This window comes from Aptenodytes patagonicus, chromosome 9 (genome assembly GCF_965638725.1).
Source record: "Aptenodytes patagonicus chromosome 9, bAptPat1.pri.cur, whole genome shotgun sequence".
Taxonomy (NCBI): domain Eukaryota; kingdom Metazoa; phylum Chordata; class Aves; order Sphenisciformes; family Spheniscidae; genus Aptenodytes; species Aptenodytes patagonicus.
In genome coordinates, this window is record NC_134957.1 from 4,032,772 (window position 1) to 4,045,331 (window position 12,560).

The window sequence follows — 12,560 nt, forward strand, 5'->3', positions numbered from 1 at the left end:
AAAGTGCCAAATCTCATTCACAACCAAATAACAGGATGGTAAATCAATTTGCACAATCTGCAAAATGCCGTGTAACATCTAAAAGTGGCATCTGCCTCGCCGTCCCCCGCGGCTCCCGCTCTGCCCCAGTCCAGCCGCCTCCTGCACCAGTCTGCGCCAGCCCACGGTACCGGAGAGGCGAGCACCACCTAACGTCTGCGGGGAAGGAACGGCCGCGCGGCTCGCCGGCGATGCCCGGGCAAGCAGAAGCCCGGATTTATGCCAGACACATTTGGAGCTCTGGCAAGCCTGGCTGTTGGACCTGCCATTCCGATTAAACTGATTTCTCTAGAAGCAGGCGCGGGTACAAAGGTAGGAGGGGCTTGCAGAAAATTTGCAGGTTTATGTTTGCAGCGGACACCGCTGTTACAGCTATGTAACATCTCACCTAAAAGCGAAATTGTGAATTCAATTAGGCACTTTTACTTTTTTATTCTGCTATAGGCTTACTACGATGTTTAAAATCAAGTAAACTTGTACTAGGATGCTGTGTGTGTACACACATACAGACACGGAGACATGCCTGCCGTACCGTATGTTGACGTACATAGACACGTTTAGTTTCAATCTATGCAGATGAATTAAAATGTACTTATTTCTATCTGACAGAACAGCATGCACCCTAGAAAAAGGGATTTTGGTACAATTCAGATGCAATACTGGAATCATTTTAATAGCTGAGATTTGAATACGTCACTGTAAATACATCAGTGTTAGCTTTTATAACCACTATTAGCACGATTCACTGACTGTATTCTCAGACTAAGTTGCCTGTTAATATTAGACTAAAATATCAGTTATATTGAAAGATTTGCTTACATACTGCGAAATACTTCAGTTTGAGCTGCAAAATATTTCAGTTTGAGAAGATCTGTGCACACATGGGATTCTGAAAAGGCTGGATAGGACAACGACCCCGAATTAAAATGCATCCCAAATTAAAATGCATCCCAAGCATTGCATCTCCATTCCACAAGGACAGGTGCCCCACACCGACAGTCAAGAGGATTACAGGAACCATAGTTTAATTGATTTGGGGGGTTACATTTGGTTAATCAATGCCTTTTAAAACCATCCCAACTCCTTCAGACAGGGTACCTGTTACAACACATTAGATTCATCTGAGAATGTTCTTAAAAGAAGTGGTCTGACAGAAGGTCTGGCCGACAATGAATCAGGTGCCTTCCTGCTGCTCTGCAACAGCGAGGCAAAAAGACTTACAGCACACGCGACACTTGCCCCTGCCTAACAGTCGAACAACGTAAGACATACACACACCTTTTTACGGCTAAGTCGCATCATAAGGGATGTAGCAATACACACTCCCTAAATACCACGGTGGTTAATACTGGCTGGGTTTTGCAGTGCAAGAGGCACGGAGGGTATTCAGAAACTAGCCCCGCTTCCCGAAATGGTTAACTTCTGGCTTGGGGGTTTACGCTACCGGTGCTTTCAAGGGAGGAGGAAACCATCCTTGATCTCCACACAACTGGTATTTTTAAAATAGCGAGTAATACTGGAGATCCCCAGTGAAACCAAACACTAGGGACATGTATTCGAGGCACTTTGCTGTGGAGTAGCCCCACCATCCCCACGGTCAGCAAGTCCAAGACTATCCCTCGTTGTGAAGGCTGAGTGCAGTGGCCTATTCACTTGTACAAAGAACAACGGTAGCACTAACAAGTGGGACGGACTGGGCGAGATGGGCACTTGGGGAGCTCCTCCGAGATCAAACAAGTCTGAGCTGTTTGCCAAGTCATCTAGAGGATGATCAAAATCGAATCCTCTTTGTCCCACGCTTTAAAGAAGTTTGTATCTAGTCCACAAACACACAAAACTACAGCGGGGAAGGGGAGTGTAACCAGCATTGGCAGCGTCCACCTCACCCGGACATCCCCAGCACGACCAGCTCACCCACCTGAGGTGCAGCAGGAGACCGAAGGGGAAGAGACAGATGAAATATTTAAGCAAAAGATTTAAATTAAAGCAAACGGGGAGCGGGGGGGGGGAAGCAGGGTTTTGCTGGATGAGCAAATCTAAACACGGGTTTTCAGGAGTTAGGGGTTAGAAGGAGGAAAAAAGCAATAGAGCAAGCAACACGTAGTGACTCAGAAAGGAAATCACCTTATTCACTCCAAGAAAAGCTGTGATTGCTGGAAGTTTGAGAAAGCATGAAGATAGTGGATGTTCCTGAGGAAGGAAGGCGCTTCGTTACCTAGTTCACAACAGCACAAAAGACAGAAAATTGCAGTACAAGAAAGAGAAAGGCAGAAACCAAGGAAAACGCGAATGCGCCTTGCAGTTAAAAAAAGGGGAAAAAAAAAACCAAAAAACATTTCCACGCAGAAGACTGAATAAAGACTGAGCAGAGCTGATGTGTTGTGTTATAGGGAACTCGGGGTGAAACCCAGTCCCCTTACGGTCAAGGGCAAATGCCCATCGACCTGGCCTCAGTCCATCCTCCTCTTCCAGAGGGACCCTCAGCTGCCAAGTTGGGGGTTCAGGCACCTAAATAACATCCCTAATCTTTTTTTTCATTTAATGCTCCCTTTGGGAAACTGATGGGGTTTTTTTTTCCAATATTAAGGTCAGGATCCTCAAAAAGGGTCTTGATTTGAAATCATCTACCTGGTCTTAGATACCTTTAAAAATCAGGTGACTGACTTCAGCGTCTGACCGCTGACAGAGTCATCTAGAGCTGGTATCTGCTTCAGGCGTTTTATAAAGCTCTTACTCAAAAATGTACATTTAAATATGGCTCAGCCTGTGTTTAGTTTGGCATGCACATATAAAGAGACTTTTTTAGTTGACACTTACTTTGCTAAATGATTTCACAAGAGCCTTTTTTTAACGCATATAAAGCACTCTTGAAAGCAAGTATTACATGAGGGAACAGATCTTCTGGCCATCAGCTGAAGGCAAAAATGGGTCACCTCTCAGGTGAGTTGAGCTGGGGCTTGGTAACCCCCAGGTCTCTGTCCTTGAACTGTCCTATGTCTGCAGCTGAGAGTGACTTGCTCCCAGCCTATTCAATAGGGGTGTCAAGCTAGAAACTATTAAATCATACTTAATTGGAAGAAATTACATGGAGCCTCAAAGAATTCAACCATACTTCTTTTACCATCTCTATTGCTTTCAACTTTAATGGTTTGGTTTTTTTTTTTTGTCTTGCAGATACGTGTTTTACTTCACTGATACTGTGCCAAACTTGTACTTCCAATCTTACGGGAGAAGAAAACCTCTACTACTTCACTGGATTTTTTTTTTTTTTTATCGAGATAATCGTAATTTTTAAATAAGGACCAAAGATAACAAGTTATCCCAAGTGAGGAAAATGCACTGAAACCTCATGGGATACAAGACCTTCAAGGAGAGAAGCCTGTTTTGAACCTCAGTATTTGGAAGGTCATCCCATGGTTTCCTGGGACACGGTCAGACCAGCTGGGCACCGGTCTGCCGGTACCACCGTGCTGGTCCGGGACACGGCTGGCAGGGCAGAAGCCGCCTCTGCACACTGCTACCTCTGCGCTGGCCAAACTCTGCAGCCGTGCCGCCGGGCAGAGCGATGGCTGGCTCCGGCCACCTGCCGGGGAGCCACCCTGGCCAAACCCACGCTGCCAGCATCTGCTGGGTGTCGGTGGGGGGGGGTGACCCCGCGCCGGCAGTGCTGGCCCGTGTCCCTTCGGGTTGTGCCCTACCGCTGCCTAAGGACATGCAAACCCGATGGCAAGAGGCCAGGGCTGGCTGGCAATACGCCGCGTGCTGACCCGAGGCAGGACTTGCTGATGTTGCAGGGGGAAAGAGAGGGGCTGCAGGAGGGAGGGGAGGCGCAGGGAGCGGCGGAGGCACAGCTGGGGTGAGCAGGGGCTGCCCAGGGGGACGGTGCTGCGGGGATGTTCGGCACCTCTGGGAAAGCAGAGAGCAAGGGGCGGGGGGGGGTCTCAGCACGGTGCGAGTCGTGAGCCCGGCAGTGCTGGCATTCACCATTTGCAGGACTGACGAAGAAAACTTTTAGGAGATGGTTTACACTTCTAAAATGAGCCCTCCTCCTCAGCAGCAGAGGAAAGCCGTTAAGAAACCAGACTGCTTTTAAGGAGAGCTAGACACCGCAGGCTAATGCCACAGTGTGAGCCCTCGCTATTAAGGGGAGTGGGCAGATGTGACAAGACCTGACTCTGTTCCCCCTGCACCAGCGCCTGAGGAAATACCCAAGGGGAACGTCGTGGGTGTGTTCTTTGACATAAAAACAAGTAGCTTTTTTTCAGGACACAATATGGTGGGTTTGATGATCAGTTCAGGTTGGAAAAGGGTCACTGTACTTTTATAAGAGACAGCAGGTTTCCATCCAGTGAAGGCAACTAAGGAAAGGCACGGGTTGAGTCTCTCCTCGTTAGAGATCTAGGCAGTATTTTTAGATGAGCTTCTTGACATTTCTGGCATGTGGAAAAGCAAGATGAGACTCTAGAAAGCCTTCCTCAAGATGTGAGTGGTACATGGTACTATTATGGGTTCATCTGGTGCTTAAGAGTAAAAGAGGTCTTCCTAAAAATACTGTGCGATACATCATCTTGTTCCTTACCTGATGATTTTTCTCTTTTATATTTTTTAAAACTATTAGAAGAATTTCTGGGAAAAGGCTGATAAAGATCAGGAGAATTATTGCCAGCCACGTGGAAACAGAAGTCAGCATATGGGCAAATACAAAATACATTCTTTGCTGCTTCAAGAAAGGCCTGAAAAAGAAAGGATACAAATAAATTCTCGTTAACACAAATTTCCCAAGAAGGTCAGAATCAAAGGTAGATTCAGATGAAACTATTAGCAGTAATGCCTCCCTTTCAGATGGAGATGGATACAGCCTGCACAGAAACACACTGTCCATCCTTCTCCCAATGCACCTCCTGCCCTCAACGGCACTAGTTCTGGAGGACTGTCCTGTCACCTTACACAACGTATTTTGCATCTTCCACATCTGTTTCATTTCGGGGTGGGGAGGTGTTTGAATTTTGCTACTATCACCAATTTTGCTACTATCACTGAAAGATAAATTATTCACCTTATCAAAAACCAGATCATTTTATTTCAACTTTGGACTTTGCTATAGCTTCTGGTTTGCTTTTGATGGTGGAAATCCAGAGACTCTTGGTCCCAGTAGGTTATTTGCCTCTTCCTCCCTCTCTTGATGATGAGCAGAACCAACAGATGCTTCTGAAAAATGCCTCATAAATAACTGATGACAAGGATCCCAAAGCAGTTGTTGCTTAGCATTAACTTAAAAATGTTGAGCTATGCAAGTTAAACACACCAATAGAAAACTCACACATTTCAGCACAGAGATCTGGCTAGATCGCAGACCTGAATCTGTTGGTTAAGAACGCTGAAAAGTTAAACAAAGCCCGTGACCCTCAATTAAAATATTTAAATCAGATCCACATCTTTATTAGCAGCCTGCTGGGTCAAGGATCTAGCCAGTAACCCATGGCACTAGCCCATGGGAAAGCAAAGGTGTAAAATCGGAGATGCTGTCTACTGTGAATGTCTACTCCAGCACGGGAAATAGAAAACTAATATTTGTAATGTACTGTTGCTTGCCTGCTTTTGCAAGACATTAAGTCTAAAATCCTGGTCACACTCAAATCAATGAGAATTTCTTCTCCTACTCAGATCCAGGATTTCCAGCAGCAGGATCTGCACTTTCTCTGGCTTATTTCTCCCCCTTAAGCCGCCCCAGAGTGCCGGGTCCTCTTGCTCTGCATCTGCCTCATCTTTTCTTTCCTTCCATATCACTGGGTTTCTTTTTTTCTCAATTTTTCCTTTCTTTCCCATCCACACGCACAAACAGATCCTGAAATATTTACCCCGGAACCTCGCAATGAAGACAAGGGCCTCAGCACCAGAAATGACCCCGCGGGCAGAAAAGCAAACCACCTCTTGCCAAAACCGAGCACCTGGATGGCGACCAGGGCGTTATCTGCTTTTAGGCTACCTCTTTGGTAGAGAAAGGAGCATGGTTGCACACACCCTGCCATCCGTAAATCTCTGGATAGCCCAACCGAGGGGGTGCTGCAGCCACGTCCCCGCAAAGCCAGCGCTGGGCATTCCCCTAAGCAAGCACCGCGGAAAGAAGAAGAGATACTTGCCAAATGACTCCTCCCCAAAAGAACGAGAAAAACACATAGAAGGCAAGGGAGCCCCAAATCACAAAGTGGTTCATCCACGTCCAGAATCTGGTATCTAACGCTAGCTGTGTGAATAAAAAAGGAGACAGAACAGGCGTTAGATGCAGCGTGTATTTGACTGTATTTATATCAAACTTCAGACCGCTTTCACAGAAAGGTTGAAGGTTCTCCAAACAGCTACCTCTCTGCATACGTGCACCAGGGAAAATATTTTCAGTATCTACAGATTGGCACAATGTCAACAGGGAAACAGCGAGTTTCTAATTGTAACTGACACTTTTTAATAGAATAACTTTGATGCAACATCTGACGCTACAGGAAAGAAATGTCTAAAGGTTACGGGGACTGTAATTGCCTCCTGCCACCACCTGCTGTCCTGAACCAAACATAAAAGACCTTTTGTAAGGTCTTATGCAAACTGTTCGTTCTGGAAAGCTCCATGAAACAAAGCAGATTTGCTATTATTATTTGACAGATGCGCTTTTGTGATCCCGCCGGTGCTTAACGGTGTCTGAAACAAGGTGGACAAACACTAGTTCTCTATTGTTTCCTCTCCTCTTGCTGGAACTGAACGCCAAGGGGTGAAAGTGTGGGAAAAAGTCAACCGTAATCAACTGGAGCCCTCAGAAGAGGGCAAAAAATGGGAAAATAATTTTACCAAAACATAAACACTTTAGACCAGCACAGCCCAGGAATACAGACCATAGACTACACAAAGGAACAGCGGTCAATAAGCAAGTTCTGCCTCTATGGAAGAGGAGAAGATTTAAGTGTGGTGGGAAACATACTCATAGAAACTTCACCTTCAACACATTTACTGCGCGATTTTATAGCGCACACACATGCATTGGAAAATGACTGCAAAAATAAGTGACTGAAAAAGGAAGGAAGAGCCTAACCTTCAGAGTGACGGTGAACACCAGCACGGTGAAAACAATCGTCCCAAAGGTCCAATTCCCAAAAACCTGAAAAACACGTTACATTGCCACAGGTATCTCGGTCCATCTCCTTGGAGAGGCACAGAAACAACGATGAGGACAGGGGTGCAAGCAGGGACCAGAGAGGAAGGATGGGATGGAGCGACTGCTACGGGGGATTGATGCTCGGAGAGGCGCCGGGCGCCCCGCACGACTCGCCGCCCGCTACGCTACCCTGCGCCATGCAGTGCCACACAGACAGATGACCCAGAGTTGGGACAGTGACAGGTACAACCTCCTACTAACAGCAATGTTGATCGAGGATACAAGTCATTGGACCACCTGTATTTCATGATTTCTTGGTAATTTACTCAGTTTCTGCTTTCTTGCAACACCTCTGCTCATCGTCTCGCTTTAGTCCCATTTGCAGAATGCACCAATGGGTATTTTTCCATCTGGTTTGGTTTGCGGATACTAGTGACTATGCACGACAAAGAAAAGCAGATACTGTATATAAATCCAAATGATGGCAATGAATGGGAGGGATGCTTACCAAAGGCTGTCAAGATCTGAATGCATACATTAAAACAGAAAGTGAAATGTAAAAGTTTTCAAAAAATGCAAAAAAATTAAAGTCAATAGGAGCGAAAAAGGAGTCAATCAAACATACATGGGTATTATGAACAATTGCTGGTAGCAGTTCTTACAGGCGTAAGTGTTTACAAAACAGGACATAACCACAGATCTTATTTTAGTGACACTTAGATTTGACCTCTCAAGGCATTTGCAGAACATGTCAGTGCTTCATGTTTTATTCAAATACAAGCAGAATGGCCATAAATACAGAAAGGCACTGAATCTATAATATAGGTGCTTGACTACTTATAGCTGGGACCATAAATGCTGGCATTGATGCAACATATGCATATACATACATAAATTTCATCAGCTTTTCTCCAAGTGTTAGCCACTAAAAAAGCTAAGGTATTTTCAAGGGTCACAAGTGATGGTGTAAAGAAGTTTTCCATCAGCCGAGATCTGATAACACGCTGCGTACCCCCCGGGGAAAGGGTCCTGAGACAGCCCAGGCCACCACGCATGGTAGCCGCACCGCACTAATGCTTTGCTCTGTACTCAGTTAACCAGCAAAAAGAAAAAAAAAGGAAAAAAAAATTCAATTCCACCCCCCTGCCCCCGTTTCTGTGCAAGTTAACCCTGAGCAGCTCCCATACCTCACTCAGGTGGCAATGCAAGCGCTTGTCCCAACACAAGAGGCACGAGCAAGCAGACAGCAGGGAGAAGAACAGCCTGCTCCTTCTGACAGCGGTGCTAACTTATGCTGGCTTTGAAGCGGTAGCAAAACCCCAGCACCAGCCTTCCCCCATTGCAAAGGGAGGAGGGAGGCTGAAATCACGCCCCGGAGCAGGTGCAGCACACAAGCAGCCCTGTACCATGTCTGCGCTGACAAGCAGCATCTTATCAGGGTGGGATAATTCAGTCGCTCGTCACCAGCCGAACACGTGCCGAATTTCACGCGGCACGCCGGCGGGAAGGACGGACACTGCTCCTGCCCTGGGCCAATGCCTGGGACCACGCAGAAGAGTGGAAGAGCGCGGTGCAAAGCTCGCCGGGTTGGAATAAAGCTGTGTGTAAAACTAGTTATTTTACCTACTGAGTATAACCAGCTCTGCCCTGTTTCCATGGCAATTTGGAAAATGTTTCATTTCAAGCATTTGCTGCAAAATCACACCATAAGCAAGGCTACACGGTCGGACAAGACTCAAGACACACCGCACAGATTAAGCGTGTAGATATTCCCTGCCAGGCGTATAAAAGAGGCAGTGCACAAAAGAAACACTCATCTTTCTCTTTCTTTTTTTGGTGGTGTTACCTTTCCGTTATCTTCCAGCGATGAATTTTGAAAAAGAAAATAAACCCCAAAGAAAAACACGAGCCCTTCAAAGGCGCCCAGAAAGGTCCAGTACAGGAACGGCCTCCACTGCAGCATTGCATTATCCGAAACCTTCCTGCCAAGAGATGGAGCAACAAGAACATCACCGTCACGTTTAAGATGCGCTGCAAAGCCCCTCGCAGCCAGGTGATCAGCGGGCTTTGAAGCAAGCCCTTGCTGTAGGAGACAAGGAGGTAAAACACATAAATATCTCCCAGCGTACAGGACATAAACAACATTTGTCATATGCAGCTGCTGGTCATGAGAAATCAGAAGAAGTTCAGCATATTAATTTGTTTTGTCCCTCTCCTCTAGGTAACTTGGATTAAAATCCAAGCCAGCCCAAAGCAAACAGCTGTAATGCTGTCCTGAGCCTCTCCCACAGCCCCTGCACTGCCCACGCTATCTGACATTAACTGCTGAATTTTAAAATCAGGGCAATGCTAAAGAAGAGCTTTATGGGATGCAGCGAATCTGTGGCAAGTTTCCCCCTTTTTGTTGAATGCACAAACCCCCTCTTCGAGAAAAGCTCTGCAAGTCCCGTTTCTGGAAGCGGTGTTTTTCTGCACAGGCTGAAAATAACCTCCTGAATCGTATGGTGGGTGTTTTTAACACGGGGGTTGTAGCAGGAGGCTCTTGGCTGAACATAGGATGAGATCTGGCGCGGAGGCAGCAGCAGCAAATGGATGCGCTACGGGCAGAGCTCTGCACGGGCTGCAGGCAAAGCCCAGGGAGAGGCGAGCGGCCGTCAGGGCAGCAGGGAGTTAAAAAAAAAAAAGCTTCTGCATCATTATCTTTTCAGATTACTTTCTTTAAAACGTGAAGATTGATGAGGGATAAAAGCGTGTTTACGACAAAACCAAAAATCCCCATTCTTTTCTCATTTTTCTTCCTAACTATTAAAGCAATACATCCATTTTCAGCAAGATGCACCTTGCAAACCGGTGTGGTGCTGGGCTCCTACAACTGCAGTTTCTGAAACAAAACCCTACCGAATCCTATGCACGGTGTTGCAGTGACGATGCTCTAACATACTGCAATTTGGGTACAAGTAAGGAGCACGGATAAACCAGACTGTACGTGGGTTTTATTGCAAGAAGAGAAAATACAACCAACTTCCTCACTGCAAGCTCTGTTTTGCATTCGTATTTATGTCCTGCAGCGCTCATCGTAAACAGGCTTTTTACAGTGCCTCAGACTAGAGATCTGCACTGCAGCAACTCAGCACTTCATACAGCAGAGGCGCAGCAGTCGTTCTGCATTCAGCAGCACATGCACAGTCATGAATATTCAAACTAAAGCTATCTGCCTGCACAATTAATCTGTTTACCCTCAATGGACAGACCCCAGAGATCAGACAGCCCACCAGGCGAATGCACAGGGGCCTGCTGTTATTGGTCTATGCTGCACAATATTCAATTACCAATTTATTTAAAAATACACGGGGTGGCATTTTGCCATACAAGTGGAGGAACGCAGAGGTCTAATCAATCATGGATCTGAGTACTTATTTCAAAAGCACCCAAGCCTCCTTCCTAGTCTTACCACCCCTTATTGTATTTGCTGATTTTTCTATACCTAAAGCAACTTTCATGCGGTATCTTTAGGTGCCTGCTCATTCCCTTTGCTGTCCCTGCAAAGGCATCACTCTTGGCTCGAGCATGGTTTGCCACACACAGCTCCTCCGCGGCTGAGGAGCATCATACGACGGTGACAGGGCTTGCACAGGGCACTGGCCAGAGCAGCCCCGACCTGGTCTCTCTCCACAGGGGTGAGCTCGGCGCTGAGCTTACTGCCAGGCAAGGGAATTAGCAACAGCGATGCATGAACAGGGGCTTCCCCAAAAAAGCATCTTCCTTAGTCCTTGCTGAAGGACTGCACCCAAGTACGTGTGCGTGGGCAGGGGTGGGGGGAAGATGGGAAACATCTCGGTTTCTGTGGGAGGTTGGAGCCCCCCTCAGCTGCAACCAAAGAAGGAGAGAAGGCGACCAGCAAAGCAGAGAAAGGCAGTCTCCTCTTAAACTGGGCTCTCCACAGGCAACGTGGCAGAAAACTCTGAGCGCGTGGATCGAAGAGCAGAGTTCCCCGGTAATAGGCTCCGATACGGGGATTTGGCCTGTGGAGGAGAAGCCTGGGGGAGGATATCTGCTTAGACCAGCTGAGAACCTACCTGCCTGAGCTGGGCTTCAGCAACATTTGTCTTTCTGAAAATGACTGGATCTTTTTTCCTCCTGAAAGCTAGATCTCCCCTCCAGCCATTACACGCTCTATCACGTGCTTGGCTCGTGCTGCCTGGCTCAAAGCGAATGTGAATGAATGGTCTGGCCATGCTCACAGCTTGATTTTTCTTACGGATGAAAAATTCCACCTACACTTTATTTTTTTTTATAGAGACACAGCAGTGCAATTTGCTAGACCAGATACCGTTAGAGAGCATAAATAAGTAGAAATACGCAGTAAATAGGACATTGCTCAGCTCTAACGCAGAAGCAGCAGTGCCAGCAGGGACAGAAACAGCCTTTTCTGCAGTTCATGGCGACCCCATCACCGACACGGGACAGGGGCACCTGCTTACACTCCTGCACCAACAAAGCTTAAATTGCGGTTAACCAAATTGTGCAGAGGCTTACCCAGTCCAGTGCTACTTACATATACAGCTGAGGATCTGAGGTCAGCGTGTCGATGTTGATATGCTGCTCCAGGAGGCTGTAAGCCAGGATAGGTAGTGATGTGAAGCAGATGTTGTACATGGTAAGATAAGCAGCATCGTACAGTGGCTTAAAAGAGGAGGAAAGGGTAAAATGAGACAGAAATTCCACTTTAAAAGTCTCCCTGCAAAGAGATTAAGTTTCCAGCCCTTGCCTCCGTACATACCCTGCAGATTCATCCCTTTGTCACAGCCACACAGGACAGTTTCATTTCATAGGGGTCACACTCTGTACAATGCCGGGGGTCCAAGGCACCAGCAGGCTGGCATGGCCGGGACCCCACTCCCACCGCTGGGAAGTTTTGAAACTGGCTGGTCTCATCTCCAGCTCATTCTCCAGAAAAACGTGACTAAACAGCCCTTATTCACAGCTTTTCTGTAGCTGCTCTTGTGCTGCTATTAATATACTTGATGTCTCCTGTGACTCTCTAAAGACTAGACTGTTTTAGAGGAACTATGGCTGCTTTTTTTTCTTTTTTTTAAAAAAAAAAAGCAAGTGGTTCTGCCGAGACAAGCAGAGAATTATCTCCTATCATTTACTCTTCCTTACTGTTACTTTTGAGCCCAAACAGACACAGAAGCCCATAAGCTGACACAAAAGCCAAAGGTCTTGTCTCCAAGCAGGTGAGCCCACCCGCCACACGGATCTGTCCTTCTGATGCTCACTTGGACTAAGCAAGTCCCTGATGACACTCATCATGTGTCTTTTTTTTAAAGGCTGTCATAGAAGAACGAACCGTTCTTCCTTTTGAGACACACCTTTAATG

General features: G+C 46.7%; 1 protein-coding gene across 13 annotated transcripts in view; it reads right to left on the minus strand.

Annotated features, from left to right (window-relative positions):
• The window catches only part of ATP11C (ATPase phospholipid transporting 11C (ATP11C blood group)), a 59,694-nt gene that overhangs the window by 3,692 nt on the left and 43,442 nt on the right, over window positions 1-12,560 (minus strand). For 4 of the 13 annotated variants that reach the window (XM_076346978.1, XM_076346981.1, XM_076346969.1 and 1 more), the window contains 5 exons: window positions 11,736-11,863; window positions 9,027-9,162; window positions 7,118-7,183; window positions 6,180-6,283; window positions 4,619-4,772 (listed from right to left, as the gene is read on the minus strand). In XM_076346978.1, the coding sequence (XP_076203093.1) occupies window positions 4,619-4,772; window positions 6,180-6,283; window positions 7,118-7,183; window positions 9,027-9,162; window positions 11,736-11,863 (588 nt within the window). The other 9 variants (XM_076346973.1, XM_076346972.1, XM_076346975.1 and 6 more) reach the window with 7 other exon arrangements.